The following is a 14,732-nucleotide window of genomic DNA, read 5'->3' as shown; positions in this document are numbered from 1 at the left end:
CGAGGCGTCGCTCGTCAAGAGGCACATCCCGTACCTCGACCTCCTGTACGTGCACTACTAAGACTTCAACAAAGGGATGGAGGATCCGATGCAGAGTCTAAGCTACCTCGTGCAGCAGGCAGCGCAAGGTGCTCTACCTCGGCGTCAGCGACACACCGGCTCTGGATCGTCGTCAATGCCAACGCGTACGCGCCCCACCACGGGCTGTGGCCCTTCACCGATTCACCAGGGTAGATGGTCCATCGTGGAGGCTGAAGCGCGATCTCGAGCGGGATCGTCCCGATGTGCAGGGACGAGGGGATGGCGATCCCCACGCTGGGCTGCGCTGGGAAGTGGATAATTCAAGAGCACGGGTGTAAGTAACTACAATATTCCGGAACCTTTCTGACTCCACATATCTCGCACAATGCACATCTCAGCGAACGTAGTAGCGAGGCTGCAATATGCCAGCCGCAAAGACAGGCAAGGAGGCCGAAGTGTCGCTCGCGCTGGAGAAGGTGACTGATTCGCGCTCGTCGACTGCGGCCTTGACGTCCGTGACGTTGACGTACGGTACGTGATGCACAGGACCGCTTGTGTGACGTCTGTCATCAGGTGCAGGAAGATCTCGCATCTGCGGCAGAACGTCGAGGCGCTGACCATCCGACTTACATCCAAGGAGAGCGAGGTCATCGACTCGGCTTACCCTTTCGACGTGGGTTTCCCAATGATTTCACTCGAGGAATAAGCCCAAGGAAGCCAATGCGCCGGAGGACATCGCGCTGAGCTACGGGATGGGACAGTATGATTTCGTCAAGGGACAGCACCCGATTCTGCCGCCCTCCAGGGGTTGGAAAGTTGAGCGTGGAGGTGAACGCAAAGGTGCTGGGGTACGCTTGTCCAAGTAGAGGGCTGAACAATGAGGGCCAGTGGAGTTACTGAGCGACCCATGGGATGCAGGGGATGAAATCCGGGGCCATCGGTGCGAAAAGGAGGCCAACGGAATGCACGTTGACTCTGACGGACAGCCGCGCCACCGAATTTATACAAACTACAACCTCTATGGATGGTGCCTTCATGAACAAAACTTGTGCTGGCTGCGTCTGCCACCGCGAACGTACAGCATCGATATGCAGGACGATAGCAGCTTTTGGAAGAGCCGATGTTACTTGCGACGTTGTCGTTAACATCTTTGTGGCATGCATTAAAATTGTGAATCTACCGATCACATCGCTATCTTAGGCCGTCCTATCCAATCTAAGGTAGCAAGTACCACCACTGACGCCCGCCTAGACAGGACCGACAAACAACTCCTCTCCCTTCCTCAGATCACGGCTGGCCGTGACTTCCACCGTCGCAGTTATGCCATGTATTTTCCAGGTGAATGCGACGTTCGCCTCCCCATAGTTGATAAGTGAGAAGAAGCGGGTTAGCGCAACGAAAGAGTTCTCTTCATCCTCAACAAAGGCTCGTGAACTGTTCTGGACACGCGCCAGGATGTCCATCACCACACAACCATCCCAGGGACCGCCAGAGAAAACGTTGACACCTTGGCGCTCGAGCACGTCAATGGCAGCGGCGATGTGTCGATCGTAGGAGACGTACATCGCACCACCGTAGTCCGCATCGAGATTAGCTATGTCAGGTGCACTCAGCGGGTGCCGGCCCGGTTTCTGGTTGACCCATTGGACGGTGTCTTCGAGAACGTGACGAAAGAGCGCCTCCGGGACGTGGACAGACCGTGCAAACTCCCTTGCACAGCGGTTGCTGCAGAATGCCGTCGTGTACTCGAACGCGCCGTCTGCCTGGCGGTTCTCGGGGACATCCAGAAGGCAGTTCTTGCATGGCCCTGGTGTCAGATCATATGGATGCGTGTGCGAGAAGAGTCTGGTGCTTTCGCTGAAGAGAATTACGCCTCGTCGGATGTTTCTGTTGACATGGATGCCATAGCGTGCTCTGGAGCCAGGTTCTTCGGTCGAGCTGCCTTCATTGGAAGGGACGGTCTTCTTCTGAATGATACAGGTCGCAGGGACTTTGCACTCAATCATGAGATTGAAGTTGTGTTTCTCAAATACAGATGCTTGAAGACCGTAGAGCTCCTCTGGTATCATAGGATACTTGGTGACACGAACTCTGCCATCGCGAATGACGGGCACAAGCATGAAGTTAGGCAACTCATCGTGAGGCGCGAGGCGTTGGCGTATGTCCGGATCGGTCACTTGCGCATCCTGTTCTGTATGCTGCTTGATGGTTTGCTGGAAGGCATCCGATGCGGCTAGCTTCAGATCGATCAGCTTGTGCTCCTGATCATTGTCCAACACGAAGGAATGAGTTCTCAGGGAGATCATCAGGTAGGCCTCAGCATAGCAGCCGGCGTGCAAAAGGGCGCGGGAGATGGCGAAGATGGCTTCAGCCTTGGCGTCGTCGAGGGTTTCCTTCAGGTCCTCCGTCAACGGCCCTTGATATGTTCCACCAGCCAAAAGGTAGGCCTTGTGTCCGTCGAAGGCGCCAAGCTCCGGGAGCGATATCGAAGTTAGCCATAGTGACCTCGCCGTCCAATCGCCTTCGTCGAGGCTTCCTCCATGGCGGAGCACCTCGTTGAGACTTGTGACAACGGGATCGGTTGGATTGATGTCCTGTTGAGAAGTCAGATTAATGAAGCCACATACTGGGAATGATCAAGAGTGAGTCTCACAGAAAGGGGATGATCGGTCAAATATCTGTCGATGATTGGCCTGATATCGCTTCTTGGAGTAAGGACGGAAGACAGAGGCGAAAGGGGAAGTGGAAGGTTCTCCATGTCTGAAGGTGGCTGAAGGTGGCTCGTGTGTGGCGCTGATGGAAGTGGCGGAGATAGTTCGGGTTTAGGTTTTTCCTTGCCGGAAGTTGCACGCCTAAATAGCCGTGAAAAGCCGGTCTTGGCAGTGACAAGGTGAGAAGCCTTGGCAGAGAAGTGACGAGTAAGGACGTTGACAGTAAATGAGTGTTTCTATTCACATTGGAGAATGTCACTAGTATTTGTCGTTTACTATCACTGTTTGTGACTGATGTATCCAGAGTGACGCCCTTTGTGAGTAGCATCCTGTGATTGACAGTATGTGCCGACCCAGTTTGTCCAACGTCCACCCTCAACCTAAGGTTCAAACTTACGCCGCGAAAAGACAACCTGTCTTGAGGGATGACCAGGCACTCCAACGCACTGTGGTATCATGGAAGGCCGCTTTCAAGCAGTTTGCTCTCAGCACCATTTGTTGGCATCGACTCAATCATTCGCCCAGAGGCATGTCGTCTACAAGCCGCCGACATAGCCTGTCTTCAGCATGCAGCATTGGCAACTTGCATAGGACGTCCGCATGATCAGAAGCCTTTGGCTGTATAAGCGTCATGAATGGAATCCGCCCATTTCAAACTCTGCTTGAAGCCCAAGTATTCTTTGTCTCACCATAGTACTACAAGCGCCGCGATCTAATCTAGGTGCTGTCTCATGCAGAATCCTGAACCTGGCGCCGTCTATAGCAATGTGCTCCGGAACTTGGAACAATCAAACAGCGACCTCGATCATCTTATATTCGGCCGCGAATACTCTCACTCTGGTCATCAATCTTGCCGAGCCTCTTGAGTTGCTCATTAATCCCCCTCAATTCGCTAAGTCGGATCTCCTTGTCTTGATGTAGGATCTGGATATGCTCCTCTTTCAGTCGCTCAAAGTCCTCGTCCAACCGTTTGTGCCATGGGTAGAGGACAAAAACCTGGAAGCCCAACGCTGAAGAGGCAATAACGAAATTGGTCAGGGACACTCCACGTGTGAATATCATCGTCGCTTGCTTGGTTGGAGATCAGGCTGTATCTCGGCGTTGTTCATGCTGCCACCACATCCCATCAGCATGATCGCATTTCAGAGGTAGCACAGGGTTTTCGCAGGTTCGATACATACCACCATGTAAATATTGCTTAACAAGAGAGAAACACAGTGGATGGGAGCTCCGTGGCACAGAGAGGCCACCGCGGTGTAGGCTTGGATATGAGGTTGATCGATCGACAGAGTCACGTCCACAATTCTCCTACCGTTGAGATGATTGGGAACACGGTCAGTGAGTCAAAGATCCAAGCGGTGAAGACCGCGTCCGACCTCACGGCGGTTATCGGGTTGTCATGAGACCTTTTCATGATGCCGGCCTCGGCAACCCGTGAGTGGAGTACTTGCAACTGTATGGGTGCACCACGTAAACTTTAGTACCTGTACATATTGGTCTGTGAGGTTCTGGCCCTTTAAAAGCGCGAGGCTCGCTAAGTACTCCGTCCTTCATCCAACCTTAGAAAGGAAGGCTGGGCTAGCACACATTATCTCCGCCCGGAAAGTCGGCCGAATACGTCTTCTTTTACGCATACGCATACGCATAAACTGCCACCAGTTTTCCGTCCTCACACGTTTCTGGCTCAGCACTCAAGTCACCCTCGAATCTCCTCCGCCATGAATGCACCATAGGCGTATAGACTTGAGCAGAATAAGAAATCCCTTCATTCCTGCCCCCATTGATTCTGGTCTATTTACGCAGTAAAATGGTGACTTCAGAAGCCGTGATGAGCCGAGTCAGAGCGTGCACGACCTTCCACTTCCATACATGGACTCATGATCATGGTAAGGTATCAGGCTCTCCAGTCTGGCCGCCACGGCAGCTCAGCCTTCTTCAAGAGACGTCTCAAACAATATAAAGGCTCGGAAATCCGCTTGCTCCTGATCCATTGAGCCATTGTGCATCACTCTCCCCTTACTTCGCCGTTACCCTTTCTGGCGGTCTCAATTTACGGTACGATCAATCAATTTGAAGAGACGCTTCTTCGAGATGCCGAGTCTCCAAAAGGAGTGCGACAAGGCAGCACATATTCTCAAGGGCTTCATTGGTGTGCATCATCTCAACGAAAGCCGGACCGCAAGGTGTTCTAGGCTAACGCAGTGGCAGAGAAAGGTAGAATACCGGTTGAAGTCATCGCGAACGCAAAGGGTCTAGCCATATTCTCGGGCTTCCGGGCCGCAATGTACCTAGCTGGCGCCGGCGGCTCTGGTGTCGTCGTTGCACGTCTCGCCGACGGATCCTGGTCTCCTCCATCTGCCTTCTCAGTCACATCGGGCGGTTTTGGCGTCGCATACGGTCTTGATGTGTACGACTGCGTGTGCGTGCTCAATATACAAGAAGCGATCGATGCTTACACGACGGGCGAGACGACGCTCGGAGCTGGCGGTACCATGGCTGCTGGGCCTATCGGAGGCAGGCCCCACATCAACACCAAAGAAGTTAAGCCGGTCTGGACATACACGAAATCACGGGGCATCTATGGCGGCTTAACAGTGGACGGCACCATTATCAAGGAGCGATCAGGTGTCAATGCAGAAGCTTATGGGCTGAATATCACAGCTGCGCAGATTTTGAGAGGCGAGACGAAGTGGCCATCAACCACACAGCTTCCTGAGGTTCTGAAGATGGGTGAAGGGAAGAGTACGGATGCGAATGTTCTCGGTGCGGTCAGCACTGAACCGACGCCTGGCGATTTGAAGGAGTGATGAGTCTTGGACTGTACTTTGGTGCCTGCGTTTGACTGTGATTGCACTGGGAAGCCCGGATATGAAGATTTGGTTTTTTGATGCAGACCAGAGGAGTTTGGGATGCGGAATAACAGGCATATTGCACATAATGAGGTGATAGACACCTACTTTTTCTCCCTTGTGGGCACGATTAAGTTTGGGCAGGTGATAATGCAGAACCTCGGTAGGGCCTGCGCCATCCACCAGCAGGAATACTGTACCTATGAAGGAATAGGGGAGAACAAAGTTCGCGCAAGCCGAGTAGCCTGTCTATTTAGCGATGCTGGAGGCCGCCCACAGACGGTCTCAAGGAAGCAACGAGTCTCAAGTGTTCATTCCCCCTGTTTCAGCGAGACGGAGAATAGTATTCCCCAGCCGAGCCGCTTGCCGCGCCATATTTGCCGAGGCTAAACACTTGAATTGGCATGAGACTCAATGACCATTGATCGCCGAACAAGCTCCCACGGCTCCTCACCATCATCATTGAATGTTCCGAATTCTCCCATAACATCTCCAACTCCCGATTAGAAGCATGCGTCAGAGTCTGTGAGCTACAAAAGGCGGGCACCTATTGACGACTGTTCACTCCACATCCCTACCTCTTCGTGTTAACCAGTCCCTGACCCCTCTCTACCATTCTCACAACCAGCAGACTGCTACAACCCATAGTCATCATGTCTGACACGAAGAACGTCGCGCCAACGCCAACTGAGGGCGACCTCGACCAACAGTCCTCGCAAACGTCGGGTCCTGTCAACGCGGTTCCTTCCCGCGATCCTACCCCAGCAACGTCGGCTGCTCAACAGAGCGACAACATTGCCCATGCCTTGGCCGGCGCAGGTGGGGGCCTGCTTGCCATGACCTTGACCTACCCCTTGATCACCCTGTCAACCCGTGCTCAGGTCGAGTCCAAGAGAGCAGACACTTCTACATTGGCAGCGATCAAGCATATCATCAATCGCGAGGGGCTAGGTGGTCTGTACGCGGGGCTCGACAGCGCTCTGTTCGGCATCTCTGTCACCAACTTCGTCTACTACTACTGGTACGAATGGACTCGAGCATTCTTCGAGAAAGCCGCCATCACGGCCGGCCGCGCAAGCAAGAAGCTCACGACCGTCGAGAGCATGATCGCCGGTGCCATCGCCGGCTCGGCCACGGTCTTGCTGACCAATCCCATATGGGTTGTCAATACAAGAATGACTGCTCGAAAGAGTGACTCTAGCGAGGACCAGCTGCCAGGTGGTGAAAAGAGGTCCAGCAAGAAGCAGAGCACAATCGGAACCTTGATGAGCCTTGTACGAGACGAGGGTCCGTCCTCCCTCTTCGCTGGGGTCCTCCCGGCTCTGGTCCTCGTGATCAACCCCATCTTACAATATACTATCTACGAGCAGCTCAGAAATATTATCGAAAAGCGGAGGAAGGTGGGTCCAAGGGATGCTTTTTACCTTGGAGCAATCGGCAAGCTGCTGGCCACCACCATCACATACCCGTATATCACTGTCAAGTCGAGAGCTCATGTCGCCACAAAAGATGACCCACATGAGGGAATGTGGAAGAGCTTGAACAAGATCGTCAAGGACGAGGGTTATAGTGGGCTGTACAAAGGTGAGCTCCGCTCGTGCTTCCCCTCCTCGCGTTCGCTAACCCGTTGCTTGCAGGTATCGTGCCCAAAGTCAGCCAGAGCGTTTTGACGGCCGCTTTCCTCTTTGCATTCAAGGATGTCTTGTACGACTGGACCGTCGCCGCAAGGAGGAAGGCAAATGCCATCAAAGCATAAATCGAAATATCACTCCGCCGGGACCCGTGGACGCGTGCTGAGAAGCACAGGGCAGTCTTCTGGCCAAAAGGGGTCATCACCAGCGACGCGAATAAATTCTGAAACCCTGCCCCGTTGATTCACAATACGAAGCACACAGAAGTACGCGGCCAAATACCTGTCGACAACCTCAACTTCTGCATTGCGATGATATTTGGAGGAAGATCCCATTATGTTCACATGTTTTTGAGAGGGAGACTACCCCTTCGTGACTTACAGTCAACTATCTCACGCCTTTTACTTTCCGTCAGAGACCAGCCTGTGTATGTGCTGGAGTACGAGATAGATAAAATATACGTCTGCAACACCAAATCCATCTTTTACAGAAGGCTCATCGCAGTGAAAATGCAAACCCATGCCGTGGATATGTGGAGATCTGCGCAGACCTCAACCACGCGTCCCGAGTGCCGTCTTCTACTCGCATGGGACATACTTGCAAACCGGGCATTGGAAGCCTCTTGAGATTCAGCAGCTAGGTTACGTTCGATTCACAGGCATCCGGCTGTACAGAACGTGGCATTCAACGGGTTGAACATTCAACAAGTGGTAGTACAACAGCGAGGAATGTTGTGGAGAATGCTAAAACTACATGTACTATGGCATCCATCACGTGCCTGTTTCCAGCAAAAGCCTCAACTATCAGTTACACATTGCGCGCCCGTCGAAATGGCGCAGGATCCTCACTGTCCCAGCTCAAGCGAGACTCAAGAGAGTGGTGCCATCCACGCTTGCTTCGGTCGGTCCTTCGTGCTGATCCACTTCGCTTCCGATAATATACCAACGCTCTTGCTCATTGATCTCGTAACTTGGGTATCACGTGTTGTAATAGCGATTACTCTCACACCATTCAGCCGCCAACCGCTCATCCTTTCTCAAGGCCCGCTGGCCCGTGTTCAGGCGACCACGCTCAGTCTTCTTGAGATCAATGCGTCTTCCCAGTCACGGCTTTCGAAATCGGAGCAGGCCGGTTGCCCTGGCGTTGTTGAAGCAGTTGATATCCAAAGTAGATGGCGGCCAGAGTGCCAAGAATGAAGAAGTTTCCTATCGCGAGTGTGTCAGCGAGCCTTTCATACCCGGCAGCGAAGCCTGCACTGTCATACCTATGATGAAGCCAACCGCGCCCTCAGCCAGGTTAAAGGTGTTCCTGACAAGGCCGATGACCGCATTCAACGCGCCCTGGAAGACATTGAACACGGTGAGGAAGGCTCCTTCGACGAGATTGATGAATGTGCCGAAGATGCCCTTGATGATCTCGACGATGGAGGTGATCAGGTTGCCGACGCCCTTTGCAATGTCCGACATCTTGATATGCGATTGTATTTGAAGTATTCTCGAATGTGAGGATTCTTTGTACAGCGTGGAATACTAGTAGGGAGTGGAAAGAGAGACGAGACCAAGAGGGATATGATACGAGTATATGCTTGTTTGGTGCCTGGGGCCTTATCACAAACTGCGTCACAGTTCCTGCTCACCTTTCGTTCTTGGAATGCCGTGTACGTACTTGGACGAACACAGACTGAATGCGGCGCGTCTTTGACCACCCTCAGAGTCCCCTAGAGAGAAGTACCTTTGCCATTGTTTGCCCTGTGACGTCAGGGGGGTTGACAGGCATTGTCTCCTGTTTTGTGGCTCAACCCCCGCTTGGACTCGCTCATGGTCACGAGGCAGGGCCGATCATGTGGCGGAGTGGAGCGAGAGTAGGTTCGGTCGACAGTGTTGGATTCTACGAGTACGAGGTACAATCAAGCGGACGGAGATTTAGAGGCAAAAGAACGTTTATTGAGTTCCGGGGAAGTGGACACGCAGAGTCGCAGACAAGACACTCAAAATGCTTCCCAGATGCGCCCAGACCGCCGTAGGGCTTTCGGTAGAGTGAAAGTACGGGATATGCAATAGGTATAGACTTTTAGAAAAACTCGAACTTGCAAGCAGATTCAGCGTAATGAAGAATGCTCATACAGACCTGAGTAGACCATAAAAAGCAGCAGGATCAGTTCATTTGGACGTTGAAATGGCATTCTCTGCCATTCAACCTTACCAATATGTCGCCATCCGACTGCCCTCAGACCAAATCCAAGTCGAACAAACGGTCCCAAATACGTAGGTCTTCAACACTATCAGGCCCAAAACAGATATCAGCTGAACGGCCCTTGAAGAGCTGTCGCTGACTCTGTGACAAGTCTGATATCACTGGGAAAATATGGATCGTTCCGCACAAATCAGATCATCGGCCGTCCTTACCATCTTACATTCGAAATTCTCGATCGCGACGAGGTCAAGGATGGACGTGAGCTCAGAGTTGTCCCTGCCGCTGAGTTACATGCCGCCGCACTGGTGGAACAAGCCGAGACTGATGAGGCTTCGACTCCCTTCAATGAGACGGAAGGGGGAGCAGCAACACCACAGCAGCCCCCGAAGACTAACGTGAATACGCACGACGACCCGACGAATCAAAAGCTAACGATGGCCGAAATCGAAGCACCCAAGCAGAACAGCACAGGTAGTGGCCGCGAGCTGATCGAGAAGCTCATGCAGTCTCACACCACGCTCGACCAGAAGACCGCCTTTTCACTCGCGAAATACACTTTACGCAAACACAAAAAGTTCCTGAAGCGGTTCACGGTTCTACCCCTCGATGTAGCCACTCTGGTCGATTGGATGTTTGCAGATCGCGAATTCGGTAAGGTCATGGAGATGAGGAATGAGGCTGTCGGGTTGGTTGGGTGCTGGGCGAATGTTCATGCTGCTGGCGTGGACGAGGCACTACTCGCCAACTCTAGGCCCTCTTCTCGATACCTGCTTGTGGACGATACGGGAGGACTAGTTGTCGCCGCCATGGCCGAGAGAATGGGTATCCTGCATCAAACCACCCTGGAAGCGGAATCCATAGTCAGCGCTGATGAAGTGGCCTCCGATCCTGATGACCAGGACCCGCCTACCACCAACCAGCCCTCAAGACCCAATCGCAAACAACACCTTACAGCGATGAGCGCCCAGTCGAACACAATAACCCTCGTTCATGCAAACCAACAGCCCAACCTCGGCCTTCTGCAGTACCTCAACTTCGACTCGAACAATCCCAACGCTTCGCACCCGTTGTACACACATCTGAAGACCCTGTCGTGGCTGCAATTGCTGGACCCGGAGACAGATATCGCGTACAAAGAACCGGATGCCATTCCCGACAAAGAGCTGGCAACGATGAAATCAAACCGCAGGAGCGCATATTATCGGAAGCGAAGACGATGGGAACGGGTTAAATCTGTCGTTGATGAGACTCGGGCCGGCGGATTTGACGGCCTTGTCGTCGCAAGTTTCACAGATCCGACTTCAATACTACGACATCTTGTGCCTCTCCTCGCTGGAGGAAGCCAGGTCGTAGTTTATTCTGCCAACGTCGAACCCCTGGTGGAATTGGCGGACTGCTATTCCACCGCAAGAAGGACCGCGTTTATCAACACTCTGGCAGAAGAGCGAAGCATACCTTCGAGGGATTTCCCCGTTGATCCGACATTGCTTTTGGGGGCGATGATACAGACAGCCAGAGTGAGGAGGTGGCAGGTATTGCCAGGGCGGACGCACCCATTGATGACTGGACGAGGTGGAGCGGAAGGGTATATCTTTTCTGGAACACGGGTTATCCCTGCGGAGGGAAAGGTAGAGGCGAGAGGACGGCCGCCTCGAGGGAAGAAGGCGAAGGCTGAAGAAAGTACTGGGGTTGCGAGCCAGAAGACTGTTGAGCAAGAGTTGATTGATTCTGTGGAAGATGTGACCATGCAGTCGCCTGCCAAGAGACAGAAGGTCGAAGAGCAGACTGGCTCCACGACAACCGATGGCGTGCCAGTGCGATTTGAGAGGCAAGTGGACGAAGAGAACAATGAACTGGAGGCACAACAGGCAGCTGAGCGCGAATTCATCGATAGTACCCGAGACGAGAGCGGAGAATCGCCTCTCGAGGAAGAGAAGGCTGCGGAGCTTGTCGTACAAGAAGCGGAAGAGGATGAGATGCCTGTGCTCGGCCCGGCAACGGAGGCTTTGAAGAAAGAAATGGATGAGAAGGATGATGTCCAGATGAGCATTGAGACTTAACATGGCGGGCCACCACTTCAACATCACGAGGTGCAATCGCCATCACCACCATCTTTCATGACATTCCTCACACCTGTTGACGGAAAGAGCACGCTCATAATTCGCTGATTAGCATGTCCGCTCATCGACTGGCCAGGGTCTATGATCTCCTTCCCTCTTTGGCGCGACCTATAAACTCTTCCCCATGAATTTCCTCTTCGTGAAACTCAACCACCACTTGCTCGGCACATTCCCGCCATCCGCATACAGCCGTTGCTGCAACCGAATCGCCAACTCCTGCCTCACCTGGCTCAAATAGCTCCTCATTTGCTCCGCCTCATTCCGGTCCCTCGGCGGCTCATATGCCTGATTGAGAGGAAACCCCGGTTCCCCAGGGATACTGAACTGCTCCAACGCCCCGTTGATAAGCGCCTTCTCCGCCGCTCTACTGTCCATGTTCGGTTTGACTTTCGTCAGGCAGTCACTGAGGAATAATATGCCGTAGATGAGCATGCGGTCTGCGGGGCCTTTGATCTCAAAGTTGCGGAAGAAAGTATTGGCGCGGAAGAGGGAGAGGATTTCATCTAGACAGTCGTAGGATTCCGAGTCGGGGTCGACATCGAGCGGGTTGGTACCGGGTGGGAGCGCAGGGAGAGTGTACGCTGGGCCGCGGGTTTTGGTGCGCAAGGGGAGAAGGGGGAAGTTGCCTGGTTAAGGCCCATGTTAGAGGGACAGTGCCATTTGCCAGGCCAGGAGGAGGTATACTATACCTATTAACTGCACGCCCTGGTCGCCCAGGAAGATGGAGTGGTATGCCTGTGTGCGGGATGTCAGCGGAGGAAGAAGTACTCGCAGGAAATGTCCCTGACTTACCGGCATCTTGAGCCGTTGTCGGATAGATGTGAGGGGATAACGTGGCACTTAGAGGTCTCTTTCTCTTTACTGAGCCATGACCTCTGCTGCAATTGGGACTGATTATTGAAGCATGCACAGAGCACTGAGAGTTGAGAAGGACAGTCGGCGCCCGCCAATCGAATCGTGTCCGCAATTGCAACCCAGGACGCTGTGGTATGACGTAGCGATTGGACGGTCAACCATATATGCGTTCAAGCGCAGTTCAATTTACGCGTCGGCGCAGGCGCGTCATGAGCAGGATGTTGATTGTTGCCAGACAAACCCCATTGCACCACAATCCCAACATACGAGCACAGCAAGTCACTTCAGTCCCAGCATGTCCGACTATGAAGATGATATGGACGTGGACGTCGCGCCCGTCAAGAATAAAGAGATACAATTCAGTGCAGATGGCAATGCTGGTAAACAGAAGCGCATAGTCGCTGATCTGCCTGTAGAGGCTGAGGACAATCTACCATGGTGCGCATGCCGCTGCTTTGAGTTAACGCTCATGAGGAGATACTGACCTTGTTGGCAGGGTTGAGAAGTACCGGCCAAACACCCTGGACGACGTCTCCGGTCACCAAGACATCCTCGCAACAATCAACCGATTCGTGGAACATAACCGACTGCCTCATCTCCTCCTCTACGGCCCGCCTGGCACTGGCAAGACTTCTACGATACTGGCGCTGGCAAGACAGATATATGGTGCCAGGAACATGCGACAGATGGTTCTTGAACTCAACGCCTCAGACGACCGTGGTATTGACGTTGTGCGGGAACAAATCAAGACCTTCGCATCCACAAAGCAGATCTTCAGCTCGTCAACACAACAAAATGCAGGTGGACCGAAGCTTGGACTCGGTGCCTTCAAGTTGATCATACTCGACGAAGCAGACGCCATGACTTCAGCGGCGCAAATGGCTCTTCGCAGAATCATGGAGAAATATACTGCCAACACACGGTTCTGCATCATTGCAAACTACACACACAAGCTCTCGCCAGCGTTACTCTCGCGGTGTACGAGGTTTCGATTCTCACCGCTCAAAGAGGCGGACATTCGGCGGCTGGTCGACCTCGTGATCTCGCAGGAGCACGTCAACATCACGGCCGACGCTGTGGATTCACTGGTCAAGTTATCGAAAGGGGATATGCGGCGAGCGTTGAATGTCCTGCAAGCATGCCATGCTGGATCGAGACCACTGCCCATGCGAGGTCAGCCTCCAGTAAAGGAGTCCGAAATCAAGTACGAACTGATCACGAACGACACGGTTTATAATTGTATTGCGGCGCCCCATCCGGAGGATATCCGGTTGATTATGACGACAATGCTGAGCACACCCGACCTGACGGAGTGCCTGCGGACGATCACTGCTCTGAAGAGTAGTCGTGGGCTTGCGCTGGCCGATATCCTCACAGCTCTGGCTGAAGAACTGCAGACCCTTGAGGTCAGCGCTCCTACTAGAGTGACGTGGTTACAGGGCCTGGCAGAGATTGAGTTCCGACTAGCGGGTGGTGGAAGTGAAGGTGTGCAAACCGGCGGGATGATTGGTGTCGTAAGGACAGGATGCGAACTCATGGGCGAGAAGGGGGTCGGTGAAAGGATGAGTGTCGACGGATGAAGAGTCCAGCCTTGAAGACGCAAATGATCATGATATGAGAACCCGCCCCAGCAGCTCACCTTCTCGAAACACGTTTTGTGCTGCTCGAGGGCCAGTAAAGCGCCGAAGATTGGGTTTGAGAACATCCCAAGGAGTATTCGGTTGATGACGCCTGGAAGACAAAAGCGTTGCTGTTGCTCAATGCGACCGAGTGCGTCTCTACGGCTGCACAAGATGCAGCAGTCAGACAAGATCAGAGTGATTGTGGATCGATTTGCTGGGGTTTATCTACCAGTGGATGAAACAGCATAGTGAGCCCTATGCCATTCTCCCATCCTGATTGTCCCTAAAACGGAGACACTCGTGGCTATTATATCCGGCCCATACTGGCTGTACCTCCAGCAACACATGGAGCTACTGCGACAGGGCGCTGGTCGGCTCACATGGAGTTACTCCTCCAGGCCGACGGAGACGAAGAACTTCGGAGAGCCGACACCTTCGCATAACAGTTGCATCAAACATGGAATACGTCTACCTGTCTTCACCCAGCCTTCTCGAGGCAATTATGAAAGTAGCTAGCCCTTGCTCAAGATACCATTGAAGACGCCCAGTAGTGGCTATGTGATAGTCAACGCAAGTCAGAAGCTCTGTTGTCCATCCCTTCCGATCCGTGCTGTGGGAGATAATCGTGTGCTGGAGTTCTGGCATGTAGCCAGTTTCCTTGCCGCTTTACCGGTAATGGTTCCAGGCGAGATGCGAACATAGAGCGGCATCACCCGCAACCCAAAGAGAG

At 53.1% G+C, this 14,732-nt stretch overlaps 9 protein-coding genes across 9 annotated transcripts; 5 read left to right on the top strand and 4 right to left on the bottom strand.

The window, feature by feature from the left end:
* Window positions 1-443: 443 nt before the first annotated feature.
* Window positions 444-727, top strand: A1O7_04679 (uncharacterized protein; the record flags this gene model as incomplete). The annotated part of the gene is made up of 2 exons (XM_007758689.1): window positions 444-547; window positions 595-727. The coding sequence occupies 2 exons, from the start codon at window positions 444-446 to the stop codon at window positions 725-727; spliced, it is 237 nt and encodes a 78-aa protein (XP_007756879.1).
* A 541-nt stretch (window positions 728-1,268) lies between these two features.
* On the bottom strand, window positions 1,269-2,779 carry A1O7_04678 (uncharacterized protein; the record flags this gene model as incomplete). Its single annotated transcript, XM_007758688.1, has 2 exons — window positions 1,269-2,615; window positions 2,675-2,779. 2 exons carry the CDS (start codon window positions 2,777-2,779, stop codon window positions 1,269-1,271), a joined length of 1,452 nt encoding a protein of 483 aa, XP_007756878.1.
* Window positions 2,780-3,542: 763 nt separating this feature from the next.
* Window positions 3,543-3,794, bottom strand: A1O7_04677 (uncharacterized protein; the record flags this gene model as incomplete). Its single annotated transcript, XM_007758687.1, has 1 exon — window positions 3,543-3,794. One exon carries the CDS (start codon window positions 3,792-3,794, stop codon window positions 3,543-3,545), a length of 252 nt encoding a protein of 83 aa, XP_007756877.1.
* A 1,029-nt stretch (window positions 3,795-4,823) lies between these two features.
* On the top strand, window positions 4,824-5,539 carry A1O7_04676 (uncharacterized protein; the record flags this gene model as incomplete). The annotated part of the gene is made up of 2 exons (XM_007758686.1): window positions 4,824-4,881; window positions 4,941-5,539. The coding sequence occupies 2 exons, from the start codon at window positions 4,824-4,826 to the stop codon at window positions 5,537-5,539; spliced, it is 657 nt and encodes a 218-aa protein (XP_007756876.1).
* Window positions 5,540-6,234: 695 nt separating this feature from the next.
* A1O7_04675 (uncharacterized protein) lies at window positions 6,235-7,337 on the top strand (the record flags this gene model as incomplete). The annotated part of the gene is made up of 2 exons (XM_007758685.1): window positions 6,235-7,165; window positions 7,219-7,337. The coding sequence occupies 2 exons, from the start codon at window positions 6,235-6,237 to the stop codon at window positions 7,335-7,337; spliced, it is 1,050 nt and encodes a 349-aa protein (XP_007756875.1).
* A 961-nt stretch (window positions 7,338-8,298) lies between these two features.
* A1O7_04674 (uncharacterized protein) lies at window positions 8,299-8,678 on the bottom strand (the record flags this gene model as incomplete). The annotated part of the gene is made up of 2 exons (XM_007758684.1): window positions 8,299-8,417; window positions 8,477-8,678. The coding sequence occupies 2 exons, from the start codon at window positions 8,676-8,678 to the stop codon at window positions 8,299-8,301; spliced, it is 321 nt and encodes a 106-aa protein (XP_007756874.1).
* Window positions 8,679-9,387: 709 nt separating this feature from the next.
* Window positions 9,388-11,465, top strand: A1O7_04673 (uncharacterized protein; the record flags this gene model as incomplete). Its single annotated transcript, XM_007758683.1, has 2 exons — window positions 9,388-9,476; window positions 9,557-11,465. The coding sequence occupies 2 exons, from the start codon at window positions 9,388-9,390 to the stop codon at window positions 11,463-11,465; spliced, it is 1,998 nt and encodes a 665-aa protein (XP_007756873.1).
* Window positions 11,466-11,633: 168 nt separating this feature from the next.
* On the bottom strand, window positions 11,634-12,323 carry A1O7_04672 (actin like protein 2/3 complex, subunit 3; the record flags this gene model as incomplete). Its single annotated transcript, XM_007758682.1, has 3 exons — window positions 11,634-12,151; window positions 12,215-12,260; window positions 12,318-12,323. 3 exons carry the CDS (start codon window positions 12,321-12,323, stop codon window positions 11,634-11,636), a joined length of 570 nt encoding a protein of 189 aa, XP_007756872.1.
* A 352-nt stretch (window positions 12,324-12,675) lies between these two features.
* Window positions 12,676-13,960, top strand: A1O7_04671 (replication factor C subunit 3/5; the record flags this gene model as incomplete). The annotated part of the gene is made up of 2 exons (XM_007758681.1): window positions 12,676-12,818; window positions 12,877-13,960. 2 exons carry the CDS (start codon window positions 12,676-12,678, stop codon window positions 13,958-13,960), a joined length of 1,227 nt encoding a protein of 408 aa, XP_007756871.1.
* Window positions 13,961-14,732: the final 772 nt, after the last annotated feature.

Source organism: Cladophialophora yegresii, assembly GCF_000585515.1.
Source record: "Cladophialophora yegresii CBS 114405 chromosome Unknown aczIN-supercont1.3, whole genome shotgun sequence".
Classification (NCBI taxonomy): domain Eukaryota; kingdom Fungi; phylum Ascomycota; class Eurotiomycetes; order Chaetothyriales; family Herpotrichiellaceae; genus Cladophialophora; species Cladophialophora yegresii.
Note: the sequence above shows the minus strand (reverse complement) of the source record. Positions and strands in the feature narration are given on the sequence as shown.